Below are 13,314 nucleotides of genomic sequence, written 5' to 3'. Positions count from 1 at the left end.
CCCCCCCCCCCCGCGTCAGTTTCTTCTGGCAATTTTACTTCCAGGGTGTCCGCTTCCACTCTCCCACCCAAGACACACAGGGTGGATCCCTGCTTCCTGGTCTACATGAGTCTATTTTGACTTTGGTTTTGGAGAACTTTGAGGACACCATAAAAAGTAACTGTAATCATGAGTTGATTCACTTCTGAATAAATGGTGGACCCAGCAGAGTAGGTCTACAGTTAAGGTTGTGTTTCTTTCCAAGGGATGAATTTTAATAAACTAGGGAAACTTGCATGGAAAGAGTAGGTTAGGGAAATGAAGACAAAGAAGACCTGGAATTCCTTCAGGTCTGTGCACCCCAAATACCTACTTGTACAGAGTCAAAGCTTGGCTGTGCTTCTTCACAGAGCTTATTCAACCTGTGCTTCAGCAGAGTACAGTGCCACATATGGCCATGTGGACATAACTGAGGCCCTGGCGATGCAGTCTTCAGCTCTCCCAACCAGTTTGGCATAGGTAAATCCACAGTGGGGGAAGCTGTGCAGGAAGTGTCTATGGCTATGCGGCAGGTGCTGGCACTGATTCACCAGCCCTGTCAACCTGTGGGAGGTTGATGGCTGGGGGCCTTTGATGCTGGCTCCACTTCAGAAGGGGTGCAAAGGGGACTCTTGCATCCTATGCATGACCTTTTACAAATTACAGTGGCTAACCTCTGCACCGGGCACATGCAGATGTCCCAGCCATCCCTCCCCCCTACTGGTCTGCAGCCTTGCTTTTGCTACAGGAGAGATGCTAAGGAATCTCTCCCTTGCCCTATCTTTGAAGGACTTGAACTTTGGAAGGAGCCAGACACTAGTCCAAACACAACAAGTTCCTGATCAGCAACCTAGGCAGACAAAGTTCTTGGGCTAAATGTGATATCTTTTATTAGACCAACTAAATAGTTGGAAAAATTTATTCTTTGCAAGCTTTCGGGCACAACCCCCTTTCAGGCATATGAAGAATCTGCTGTTGTTTTGTATTCCTCTGGATGGAATAAAAACCAACATGCAGAATGCAAGCTTGTGAAAAAGCAAATGCGTGGCAGTGAGGATTAGAGGCTATGAGAGACTATATGTGTGACACAGCTAGGTGGATAGGGAGAAATGTTGACCTGGTGATGAACTGTAGCTGGTAAAATGTAGAGATGTTATCTGGGGTTATCAGATGTTAGGCAGGTTATAATGTGCCATAAATCTAATGTCTATATTTAGTCCATTATTTTTTGTATCCAGTAGATTTATGAAGTGAAGTTCGTAGGCTTGTATTTTCTGTAGTACCTTGGGTTTCTGTAGTGTAGTGATTATTATATCTGTCTTGCAGAGGCCCTTTGTTTAAAACTGGGCAGAAACCACCTCCAGCCTAGTGATGCTAGAAGGGTGGATGCAATGGGAACAGATAATTTTGGCATTGCCTGGGAAATAAATTCCTTCCCCGTTTTTTGGGCAGAATGGACTTTATCGTGTCCACAAAGAAAGACAAGGCTGAGCTGAGCAGTGCGACTGTGTCAGTTAGTGAGCCAGGTGGGACAAGAGTTTGAGTGCCAGACATACACCCTGGAGTGATGAGTGGGAGGAGTGAGGACAAGGGTCATGGCCTCCTGGAAGTCTGGAGGAGAGAGGCAGACCATGGACCCGCTAGACAGATATTGCATGTGGTGCTAGGATTTGTTGGGCTGCTGAGAATCTGTGGCTGTAAAGAATGAACATTTCTTTTTGGAACTAGTGTTATTTCTGCAAAACTGCTTCAGTGAATGTAGGCTTGCTTAGTTGCAGGGTTTCTTCTCTGGCATAATTGTAACCTGGGTTGCTTAATTTTCTTCACCATTGTAGCTGACACGACTATACCAGCAAACTTTGTAGCATATAGACTTAAGAGACCCAAGACTCGAATCTGTCTGATGAAACTGCCCAAGGGATTGACATTTTGGATGCTGTGGCTTTTCATGATGTAAACTCAACTTTAGTAATGCACTTAAGATCACCAGCTCACTTGGTTGCTGCTCAAGCAGTCTTTCCATTAGTAGTCTTTTGAGCTCTTTGCTCAGTCTCTTTACAGGAGTGAAGAAATAGCTCTCAACTAATTTAGGCAAAGGGAGCAGTGGGAAATTTGCTGCCTCTTCAGCTTTCTGAGAGGATTGCCATGGCCAGTGGGTATTCTCTATGAACCTCAGCTATGGAAAACTAGTAAACATGGCCAATTGAATGAGTAGGAGAGAAACAGGTATCCATTCATCTCCCCTTTCTGGTGAGGATATTAATCTTGGAAGATAAAGGCTTGGAACATCCCAGAAATTAGTGCTTAATTTTGATGTTATTCTGTAAATGAATGTAGTCATTTAGCAGCACAAGACTAATGTGTCCAGTCTGTCTGTGATCCACAAATGGGAGAAAAATATAACCCTCTGTTAATAGCAGAACAGCAACTAAAATATGAATGTCTTAGTTTGTGGATAGAAGAAGGGCATCTCCGATTTTGTGTGTCGGGAAATTAAATCAATTGGGCTACAGTAGTAATAGTGCATGCCAGTCCTGAAGAATCACTTTTCGTTCCCTGAGAAAATGTCCCTGATAAAAGTAGTAAAGGACGAATAGCATAGACAAATTTTACTTGCATCTGCAAATCAGCTTTTCCCTATTTCTTTTTATTTGAGTTCAGATCTGTGTTACTTGTAAGGCAGTAACTTTTCTGAATTTGAAACCAGAAGTTATCTTTCTCCTCTCCCTCCTCTCCCTTTTTTGTTGAGCAAGAAGCTATATTAAGCAAGAAAAAAATAAGTAGATTTGGCAGCGGACTTGGTCCTTTTAACTTTCAGGGCTAGTAAATTGGTATAATAAAATGCTTTGCTCCATATGCAATTTACATTGTACAGTTCTAGATTTGTAGCGTATACAACTTGTGATGCATCTTTAAATATTGTTTCAGCTTTAAAAAGCTTCTGCAAAAACATCATCTTAATAGAAGTGTTACTACCCACAGCATTACCTCTAAACTTTGTGTGGATTTATAGGATTCATCAGTCAACAAAGGGAAAATTAACTTTTTAAAATTTGGGAATATCTCCCTTATGTATATTTTTCTAAATAAATAATAAATTAATGTATTTGAATGGAAGCAGCCAAATTATGTTTTCCCATAATTTGGTTATTGTTGTCACTTTTGAGGTAGTGATTTTATATTACACCAAGCAAACTTGTTTTGGTACAGTTAAGATTTTTAATAGCAATTCATAATTAGCATCAATGTGCCACTCAAGTAAATCTCCAGCTGAAGATTTTGCCATTAACATCCAACACGTGTGTACTTAGACCTTATCTCTTGTGTTTCATGAGGAGACCCTAGGCAAGAAAGGGGTCAAATGAATGCTTGCTTCATCCATTTTTGCTGACTGTAGTTTCATGTTATCCTTTTTCTTGTGTCTGCAGTTTTTTGTTAAATTCTTTTCAGATTGTAACAGTGTATGTGTTAATTGAGACTAAATAATGGTTATAGATTTCTTAGATTGTGAATTGATTGTATTTGCATATTTTTAGTTTCTTGAGGTCCAAGAAAGCTTCAGTGATGCTGGGATCCTGGTTTTCTCTGTTTTAAAAATCCCAAATTCTCTAACCACCCCATCCATTTTTTTCTACAATTAAAATGAAGCGCCTATATCTATCTATTGATATCTATCAGTTGACTGCAATCTTTTATTGATATATTTACAATTTTACAGCACTTTGGAAGCCTACCAGTGCCTCAATCAGTACAATAAAATAAATTCTAAATATTTATGTTCTGGTATTTGACTTTGATTTTTTTATCATAGCAAATCAGAGCTCCCCATGCCCCTTTCGGTCACCAGGATGTGGGTCCAGCTGGAGCTGTGGTGTTCCATCTATTCCCCCTTGCTTTTGTGGCCCTGAGCAGATCTATTATGCTGGTGCTCTGCCCCTGCCCATGCTGTTACCCCTCACCACAGTCCCCCTAGCCCTCCAGTGTGGACACAGAAATCTCAGGGGGCACTTGGCCCTCCTGCCCACTTCCACTTTGTCACCTGTGCTCCCTCACTTGCATAGACTTACCTGGAGGGTGCTGTGGGAGCTACTTTCCACTACTGCTTGGCTGCTCTGTGTATGTGTACGCACACATGAATGTGGCACCTCCTGTCTCTGATCATGCTCCCCCTGGCCCAAAGCAGCTTCTTGTAGGCTAGAACTCTGCCAGCCTGGAAGGGGAAATCTGCAGTTTTCTTTGTTTTCTTCCTTTAAAGGAGCGAGTCATTATTTTCTCCTTTAAAAAGGAGAAAATCCATGTTTTTCTCTGTTAAAGGAGAAATTCTGTGTTTTTTCTGCAGTGAACGGAGAACCCAGATCCCTGGTGATGAAGTTGTAGGGATGGTAGAGGTGTGTATTCATTTCTGGTATATCCTGTTAAACAAACAGGAAAAGCTCAGTGGTAGAAAGCACCATAAGTAAAATAGAATCTCATCCATTCTAAATTCTTTATTTTCAGCTGGTTAGGAATTACAATTCTCATGTTTAATGTCATGTCAAAAGGATTTATAATGTTACACTACTTTGAGTTGTCTGCTTCAAAAACTCTGCAGCTCCAATCAAATGTTTTAGCTATGAATATGAAAAATCAAAACTTTCACAAAAGTTAACATGTTTCTTCAATTCCCACAGTTTAAATGGATTAGTTTTTAAATAACAAGTGCATGGAAAAATGTCTTCAGTGAGGAGAGGGGCATGCATGTGTATGTGCGCACGTGTGTGCATGTGCTCATGCCTCTGATAGCAGTGCGGTAGATCAGCAAACTCTCCCTATGCCTGAAGAAGGGTGTTTGTGCTCAAAAGCTTGCAAAGAACATTTGTTCCAACTATTTAGTTGGTCTAGGAAAAAAAATAGCACATTTACCCAAATAACCTTTTCTGCCTGTGTCTTTAAACCAACATGGCTACAACCCACTACCCCATAGATCAGTTTAGTCTTTTAAATTAGGCTGCCAGAGTTGGTCACTGAATGCTGTTGGCAAGTTCAGCACTTCATATCTCAAAGCCTGCCTATGGCTAGACAGCTTCATTTAGTCTACGAAAGCCCCCCACACTGCCATCTTTTTTTCTCTAATAGAAAACATCTAACCTTATAAACCATTTAAATAGAAAGCCATTTTAATTAAGTACATAAATTGCTCTGCTGTAAGTGTTGCATGTGAAAGCAAGTGATTCAGGATTATCTAACAGCCATAGCTCTACTATTTACAATAAGTTACTCACCAAAGAGTAATGGTTTGAACAATATCTTATATTTCAGGATAATTTTTTTCTACATGCCCTTTCATTGTGGTTACCACACTTTGCATCTCTTCCTTGTATATTTCATCAATGTTGCAAAGTGATAAATAATCCATCAAACATTCCTAGATGGGATCTTTGTGGCATTAAGACACAACCATTTTAGTGAGAACTTATTAGCATTATAGCTTACTTTCAGCTAAGCAGGTAGCAATGCCAAAAATGAAGGTTGCCAAATGGTCTGTTACAAAAAACCTGTATTCTGTTGTTTTTCACTTTGTCATCTTTTAACTGTTTAGGTTGAACTGTGCCAGGTGCCTGCCTCTGGATGTATTTTCTTGGACATTTAAATGGCTCTACTGTTTTTAGAGAGAGAAGTTAGTGGAACATAATTTGCCCATGTCCAAAATGAAACAAAAAAACCTGTATTTCTTTTGGAGGCTTAAGCAAATTTCATACTCTCCATGATTTGAAATTTGACTGGCTGGGTGTGGGGAAGTTAGCATCTTCATGAAGTTTGGCAGACCTGTAGGCCTCTGAAAAATGCAATTTGTACACATTCAGCAGTGGTATCTAGAGCTTAGTGTCAAAATGTCTAAATATTCCACACAGTATATTTCAGTCCCACAAAACTTGCAAATGCTCCAGGTCTTTGAGCAGATTTTTTTTCTGAGCTGCTGTGGTGCTGGATACCAGAACTGAGAGCAGAGGAATTTTCTCCGTACTCAGAATACCTCCTGGTACCTAGACATTTTGGAAGAGGAAGAAGTAACTTCACTTACTCAGAAGAGTGAGATGCCCAAGATAATTCTAGGGTTGCCATGGGCAAGTGGGAGCAGAAGAGAGACAGGATGTTCTGGGGAAATACAGAAGTATTTGTAATCATTAAAGAACAATCCCCTATCCTCCTGTAGTTGAACTTGCAAACCCTATGTTGTTCAGCAAATAAATATGAAATCCACTGGCAAAGTATCTTCTCCATTTAGTAGCTCATCCACAGGCCCCCAGCTTCCATTATTGCAGAAAAAGAAAAATTTATAGTGAATGTGTCGGAGGACAACAAAAAGAGAGAGGATGGTTTGGTATAGTTAAGGCATTTCAGTGCATCTGTTAAGAAGTGGATTCTCTGCATCTGCCCTAGAGCTCCAGCGTGAGACAGGAAAAGTCACCTAAACCAAAATTTTCATAGGTGATCGCTGATCTTTCTTTCCCAAACTTTTACGAAGGCTGGTTACTGTCCCTGCAAACTTAATGCTAAGCGTTTTAAACTTGATTTCTGAGGGCAGAACTGTGTAGTGTAAAATGGGCCATAGTCTTTTTTAGAAACTGCTAAACATCCTACCCTCCATTTCTGTCATTACTACTTCCTGCCTAATCATGAAATTTGTTGAAGTTTGCTTTTTGAAATTCATTCTCCAGCTGCATTGCTTTTTTTTCTTGCGTCTTTCCTTTGAATTGTGAATTTTAGTTTTGTGATTGTCTTCCTCTAAATTGTTTACATTCAGATTTTTTAGCAAATGTCTTCCTTTTAGTGAGTCAAATCTTATTGGCATTGTAAGGTGCAGTCATACCTGCAAGTAATGATTTGCATACATGGTCCAGAGGTGGTGTTGGATGATTATATATGCCCCTTATGTTACATTATGTACCCTGTGTGCTGTTGTTGCTTTCAGTTAAATGTATAAACTAAGACTGTTAGTGGCAACAGTAAGTATGGATTGCAACATCTTCAGCGCCTTGCTGCTGCTTAACTATTTTCTGTATTGTATAACTTGGCTGGTTGAGGTAATTGGCTTCCCAAGTTTCTTGCTGAGCTTTGGGTCTGAAGGAAAGCAAATTAACCTCAATGCTGGCTAGGTTAAGTTGAAGCTATGTTAGTCTCTTATGGGAAACAGCTGGAAAATATGGCAGAAGTGACGGTAGTAACCAAGTGTGGGAACACTTGACCAGCTTTTTTACTCAGGTCTGTAGTGTAGCTGTCTTGAAGCTCCATTGCTCCTGTATGCATTGGCTTAGTGCTTTACACCATTTGTCCAAGAGCCTGGAACATTTTGGGTGCTAATTTAATTACAGTTGTGTATAACTTTTTCACCTATCAGAAATTCTGTGAGGATGTCCTCCTTAAATACATTTCAGTAGTGAAATATGGTGGTCTGTTCGAGAATTTGTAATGGCGTGTTCATTACAATTGTGCTCCGTGATCTTTGATTTCTTAATTGTTTGTGGTCTTTATTTTTATGACAAATATGAGTGTTTTGAGACATGGAGCTTGGGGCATGTCTTAACTGGGAAGCTGATTTTCTACCTAGAATAGCAGCAGTGGCGTTCTTTGTACGCAGTGCTTAGGGAGAGGGTTTTTGTTGGGGGTTTTTTTTTGTGGTTCATAATCTACCTGATTCTTGCTAATTGCTCTTCACTCAGTACTCAGGTGTTTATGATCCACTCTCCTTTTGAATGGTGTTTGCAAATCAAGCTATCCTTTCCTTGCAATTCTTCTGAATAATTTGCAGTTTACCTGCTCCTGGCCTTTTATTTCACAATCTTGCAAAGTGCTCCTTTCAAAATCCTAGATCTGCCCATGGAGTCCAGTCTTCAGGAGCAACTATGTTTTCAGCTTTTGGCTGAGTAGCCAAAAGCTGCTGCCGATTTAGTTGTGACAGAGTTAAAACTGTAGCTTTTGCTTGTTTGATCAGGAAAGGGAGGGTTTGTCTCTGCTGTATATGCAGCCAAAGCTCTGGCAAAATCTTGTCTTTTCTTTGTTCAGCCTTCCCAAAAAGTACATTTTCTTATAATGGGGTGTGTGGTATGTGAGAGAATATGGTAATCATAATTGTGAGTTTTATTGGTTAGCTACAGAGAAAGCTTAAGTCTTTTTGACGTTCTCTTGTCGTATGTTTAAGATTCCTTTGAATTCAATGTTCAGCATTTTTATTTTAATATTTTTTTATGTTTTAAGCTCATTATAGTATACCTGTATTCATGTTAAAATATTGTTAACTTCCTTAACTCCATGTTAATTTAATCTCATTCTGGTAACCAGTGCTGGTTTAAATGTTTTCATATATCTGCTACACCTTGTTTATTTGTATTGCTTGAAAAAATTCAAAGATGTATTCAGAAGTAGTTTGTAACTTTCATTTGCAACTTCAACACAGAAATAGGTCAGTCTGTACAATTTTGATATGTACAGCATGTTTAATAAGTTGAGATGAAAAAGCATTATAGAATGAGGGTTTCTAGAGATAAGTGTAACCCAGCCTTTTGGACAGGCATGCAACAAATTAAGCCCTGCACCCTCCCAGAGTCCCACTCCAATCTCCTTCCCCTTTCCAATCTGCTGCTTTGCTTTCTGCCCCCTGCCCTGTTTTCCCTGCTGCTCTTCGTGCTCTCTGCCCCATGCCCCCTGCCATATTTGCTGCTGTGCTGCCTTCCTCCTCCCTGATCTGCCGTGCACCACACATGCTGCCTATGCCACTTTTGGCACCCATGGTGCAGGGTGACAACCCCTGCTATAGATAAATTGGTAAACTGAAAATGAGCTTGAGAAAAATCTGAAATTGCTTTCCAGCCTCATGATCAGACAAATATCTTCTCTACTAAATTCACAAATGCTAACCCTTTTATCTCATGTTTTTTGTTAGGGATTTAGTGGAAGCTTTCAAATAGGTGTTTGTTTTAGTTATAGGTACTTCTTTCGTGATATTTTTTTTTTTTAAATAACTTTGATTACTGTATTTTAGAGAGATTAATCCCCGCTGCCCTCTCTGTTTCAGTTTAATTTTGTTGGAAGAATCCTTGGGCCCAGAGGACTAACAGCTAAACAGCTTGAAGCAGAAACAGGATGCAAGATAATGGTCCGAGGAAAGGGCTCAATGAGGGACAAAAAAAAGGTAAGTTCTTGAAAAGTGTTACGGTTGTTAGCCGTGTGGTTTTTGTGCAGAACATCAGACGTGTTTTCCTAATGCACAGTACTCGTGAAGGAATGAAAGCTATCTTTGTACCTACCATTATTTTACTCAAGACACCCTACAATATTTTTTCCTGGATTTGTGTAGTGATGCTTTACAGCACAGTATATTTTTAAAAGAAACTTCTAATACATGTAGTCAATAATGGTTTAATTTAGACTAAAAATGTTGATATTATACACCAGTAAATCAATTTTAGTTATAGTTAGCAATTTCACAATGCAAATTCTGATGATTATATTTTTGCACTTCATTTATGGAGAGGGCATGCATCATAAAAATATTTTAAATTAAAAAAATCCCTTTTCAAGAGCATCTCCTGACTTGAACCTTGCAGCATTTGCACCCTAGTTGCATTTCTTTTCTTCTCTCACTTCTTTGAATATCACTTTGCTCTGTAATTTCCTTTACACTTATCCCTTCCATCCTCACCCTATCCCATAATACATTCTCTATAATAATCATACACAATTAAAAAAAAAACAACAAAAAAAAAAACCCACAAATTATTTAGAAACCTCTAAAAGCCAAAGCATCAACAAATCATTTTCAAGTAGTCACTTCACTGTGCTTGTATTATCCCTTACTTCCAGGCTATATTTGCTTCTTATTTCAAATTTTAAGATCTTGGAGCACAGGAGGTATCTGTTTGGAACATGTAAAATGGTATTTTTAACTTTTCAGCCACTTATTTTTTTTTCCCCATAAGTTAAAACTTATCATGAATCCTTTTTAAATTCTGCTGTTTGTATGTGCGTTCTTCAGGTAAACTAATCATTTTAGTTTTGGGAGGGTGTGTGAAAACAGAAGTTGACAACTGTAATACTGTAATGTTGGCAAATTTTTGTAAAAGTTTTTGAAATGTATTATGGTCTTCCTGTAGATAAAGATGGCATGAAACTGTCAGTCTGTTTCAGAATGTTTTTGAAGACTTGCCAGCATGTATGTATATTTGGAAGCAAAGGTATATGTTAAAACCAAACTTATGAAACCTAGATAGTCCCATAATTCTGAATATTAAGAGTATTATACTTTTTTCTACTGTAAGCATCAGCATATTTTTAAATAGTTACAGTAGCAGAACCTTTCTAAAAACAATCCCATTAAACTCATTACATTTTAGCACAAAATCTGTTCAGTAAGAAGAGCTTTTGACTATTATAAATGCCTTTTAGGTTCAAAAAACCTCACTCTTAATTTTCCAACTTAATTTTGTTCTTGTGGTAGATTTTCTTTTCTTATTTCCCTGAAAGCCTCCACCTTTACAGTGGCTGATTGCTTGTCCATCAAACACCTTTTATTTTACATTTTTCTGATCAGATTCTACAGACTGAGTGTGAAGATACAAAAATGATTAAGATTGAGAGAATGAGGTTTGATATGTTAACCAAAAGAGATGTATTGATTTCTTCTTTCAATTTTCATGTTTATCGCCTTTAGTTCTAAATGTAGGATTAATCTTTTTTTTCCAAACAGCAAATTGTAACATTTTTTACCATAGTATTGTTTTTAAATTCTACAAATAAAATAAGTAAATATATAAGCAGAGACTTAAAGCGGTATTTGGAAGTGGGTAGTCGGCTGTAGTTAACTTCAGTAATATGTATTTCAAATCTATTTGTATGTTGGAGAAAGAGAAGGATGTTGCTGAGTTTCTCTAGACGCTGCTTAGGCATGCCAAGACTTGGTCTTTACTTATGAGGTGTTGTGGTGGAATGATAGCTGTGGCAGGTTTTAAAATAAAGTCACCCTCAACTCAACCCTAATTATCGTTGTTATACCAGGAAAAACCCTAGTTGTAGATGCAACTATATTGACAAAACGACTTTTTTGCTAGTATAGTTTATACCTATTACCCAAACAAAATTAACTTTGTGTAAAAGAATTTTTTGCTAGTACAAGTTTAGGAGTTTGCTGCCGTATTTGGACAAGGCCTCTCTTTTTTTTCTATTTGCCTCTGGCTAATAAGATAATTGGACCTTGAGATATATGCTGTTTCCCTTTATCAGGCCTCTTCACATATTGGAGTCGGTGGGTCCTACGTCCTGCTTTCTTCTGTCTTACTGATTCACAAGGGGCTATCAGCCTTCTTGGACGCTGATGGGTGGTGGTGGTGGGGGGGAATTCCACTTTACTGGGACTAGCAGCATGTTGCTTGGACCTGGCTCTGCAACGTCTGTATAGACTGGGCAATTCAGCAGGACTTCTGGTGTTTTTCTCTGACGGCTGATTCAGTCAGCTATTAGATAAACGCCAAAAAAGCCCCACTAAAGTGCTCGATCTGTAGGTGTTGGAAAAGCAGGATCTGATTAAGGCACTACCTCTTTTGGGCATGCACTGGGCTTGGCACAGGAGTGCGCTGAGTTTTAAAGCACCATTTTGGGGGGTTTGGGGTTTTTTCCCCCCCATGTCTGCAAGCAGCCCTTGTTTCTATTATATGCCTGTTTGGCAATTCCAGCTTTGTCTCAGTATCCATTGGCTGCGTCTTCAACCCTTTATTTTGCTACTCTTTAGATTTACCATGCTGTATTAGCAGCTGGCACCATTGCAGAGAACTGGTCTAGCTGACTAGGAGCTTACCAGATGAAGGAGAAGGATCCAAGGAAAGTCTAAAACAGTTTGAAGTGAGGCCCTCAGGTTTACTTGCTGCTTTATTCAGTTGCCATGCAAATACCACCGAAAAGACAAATGTGGCTGTTCAGACTTGAACCAGGCTACAGTTTTTGTTCTAGGAATAAGAGACTTTCAGAAACTCCAAATATGTTAAAAATTAAGTTCTGTAAATAAGATGGTAATGACCTGGGTATTCATCAAATTATTTTTCATCTCTTCTCTGTTTTCTTCTTTGGGTATGGAACAAGATTTAAATAACAGTGAACTTCGCTTAAATTTCAGTAATTCTTAAGTATCACCAGTTTCTAAGTTAATTACTGGAGTTGCTCTTTGTCCATAGTGGTAAGTGCTATGCTTGACACTATACAATGATTTGTGATGATCTTGCAAAGAAGACATATAGAACAAGTAGGTCAGAATGCAGTATATCACAAGTTAGTTATGCATACTATGATTTATACTGACCAGCAAATATGTCACATAAATATCTATAAAGAGAGACAGTTAGCCACATTAGCCTAAAGTCAGGAAGAAGGTATGGTAGAGGTGCACCTCACAGATCGACTGAAATGACATGCATACACTTCTGTGAGCCACAGCTCAATTCATCTGATACTATGCATCTTATGCTAGAATCAGGTGAAGGGAGCTATGGCTCACAAAAGCTTATGCATTTCTGATTCTTCATAGACTTCATAGACATTTGGGCTGGAAGGGACCCCGGAGGATCATCGAATCCAGCCCCCTGCCCCAGGGGCAGGAATTCAGCAGGGATCATAGGATCCTAGCAAGATAAGCATCCAAATGTGTTTTGAAGGCATTCAAAGTGGGTGCTTGAACCGCCTCAGGTGGCAGTCTGTTCCAAACCTTGGGGGCCTGGACAGTGAAGAAGTTCTTTCTTATGACCAGCCTGAACCGGTCACAGTGGAGTTTGTGACCATTCGATCTTGTCATCCCTTGGGAGGCTCTGGTGAGCAGTTGTTCCCCCAGATCCTGATCAGCACCCCTGATAAACTTATACGTGGCCATCAGATCACCCCTTAGCCTGTGCTTTTCCAAGCTGAATAGCCCTGTGGATCTCAGCCTCTCATCATAAGGTCTGTTTTCCTGAACTCTGATGCTGTGGATGGGGTTACTCGGCATCCTCTCAAGCTTCTCCACATCCTTTTTGAATTGTGGAGCCCAAAACTGGATGCAGTACTCCAGCTGTGGCCTCACCAAGGCCGAGTACAGCGGGAGAATGATGTCCCGGGATCTGCTTGAGAAGCATCTATGGATGCAAGCCAGTATTTTGCTCGCTTTACTAGCCGCCACATTACACTGAAAGCTCATGTTCATCTCGTTGTCAACCATGATCCCAAGTCCCTTTCATCTGTAGTGCTAACCAGTGTAACGCTACTGAGCCTATAAGCATGGTGCAGGTTTTTCCTCCCAAG

General features: G+C 39.5%; 1 protein-coding gene across 8 annotated transcripts in view; it reads left to right on the top strand.

Moving 5' to 3' along the window:
* The window catches only part of QKI (QKI, KH domain containing RNA binding), a 348,918-nt gene that overhangs the window by 152,710 nt on the left and 182,894 nt on the right, over window positions 1-13,314 (top strand). For all 8 annotated transcript variants that reach the window (XR_002099355.1, XR_002099356.1, XM_019526797.1 and 5 more), the window contains exon 3: window positions 9,071-9,187. Coding sequence is in view for 6 of the 8 variants with exons in the window: in XM_019526797.1 (XP_019382342.1) it covers window positions 9,071-9,187 (117 nt within the window). In the remaining 2 variants the exon portion in view is untranslated. The remainder of the gene's footprint in view (window positions 1-9,070; window positions 9,188-13,314) is intronic.

The sequence above is a fragment of the Gavialis gangeticus genome, unplaced genomic scaffold, assembly GCF_001723915.1.
Source record: "Gavialis gangeticus isolate Ggan-Ray unplaced genomic scaffold, GavGan_comp1, whole genome shotgun sequence".
Classification (NCBI taxonomy): Eukaryota; Metazoa; Chordata; order Crocodylia; family Gavialidae; genus Gavialis; species Gavialis gangeticus.
Note: the sequence above shows the minus strand (reverse complement) of the source record. Positions and strands in the feature narration are given on the sequence as shown.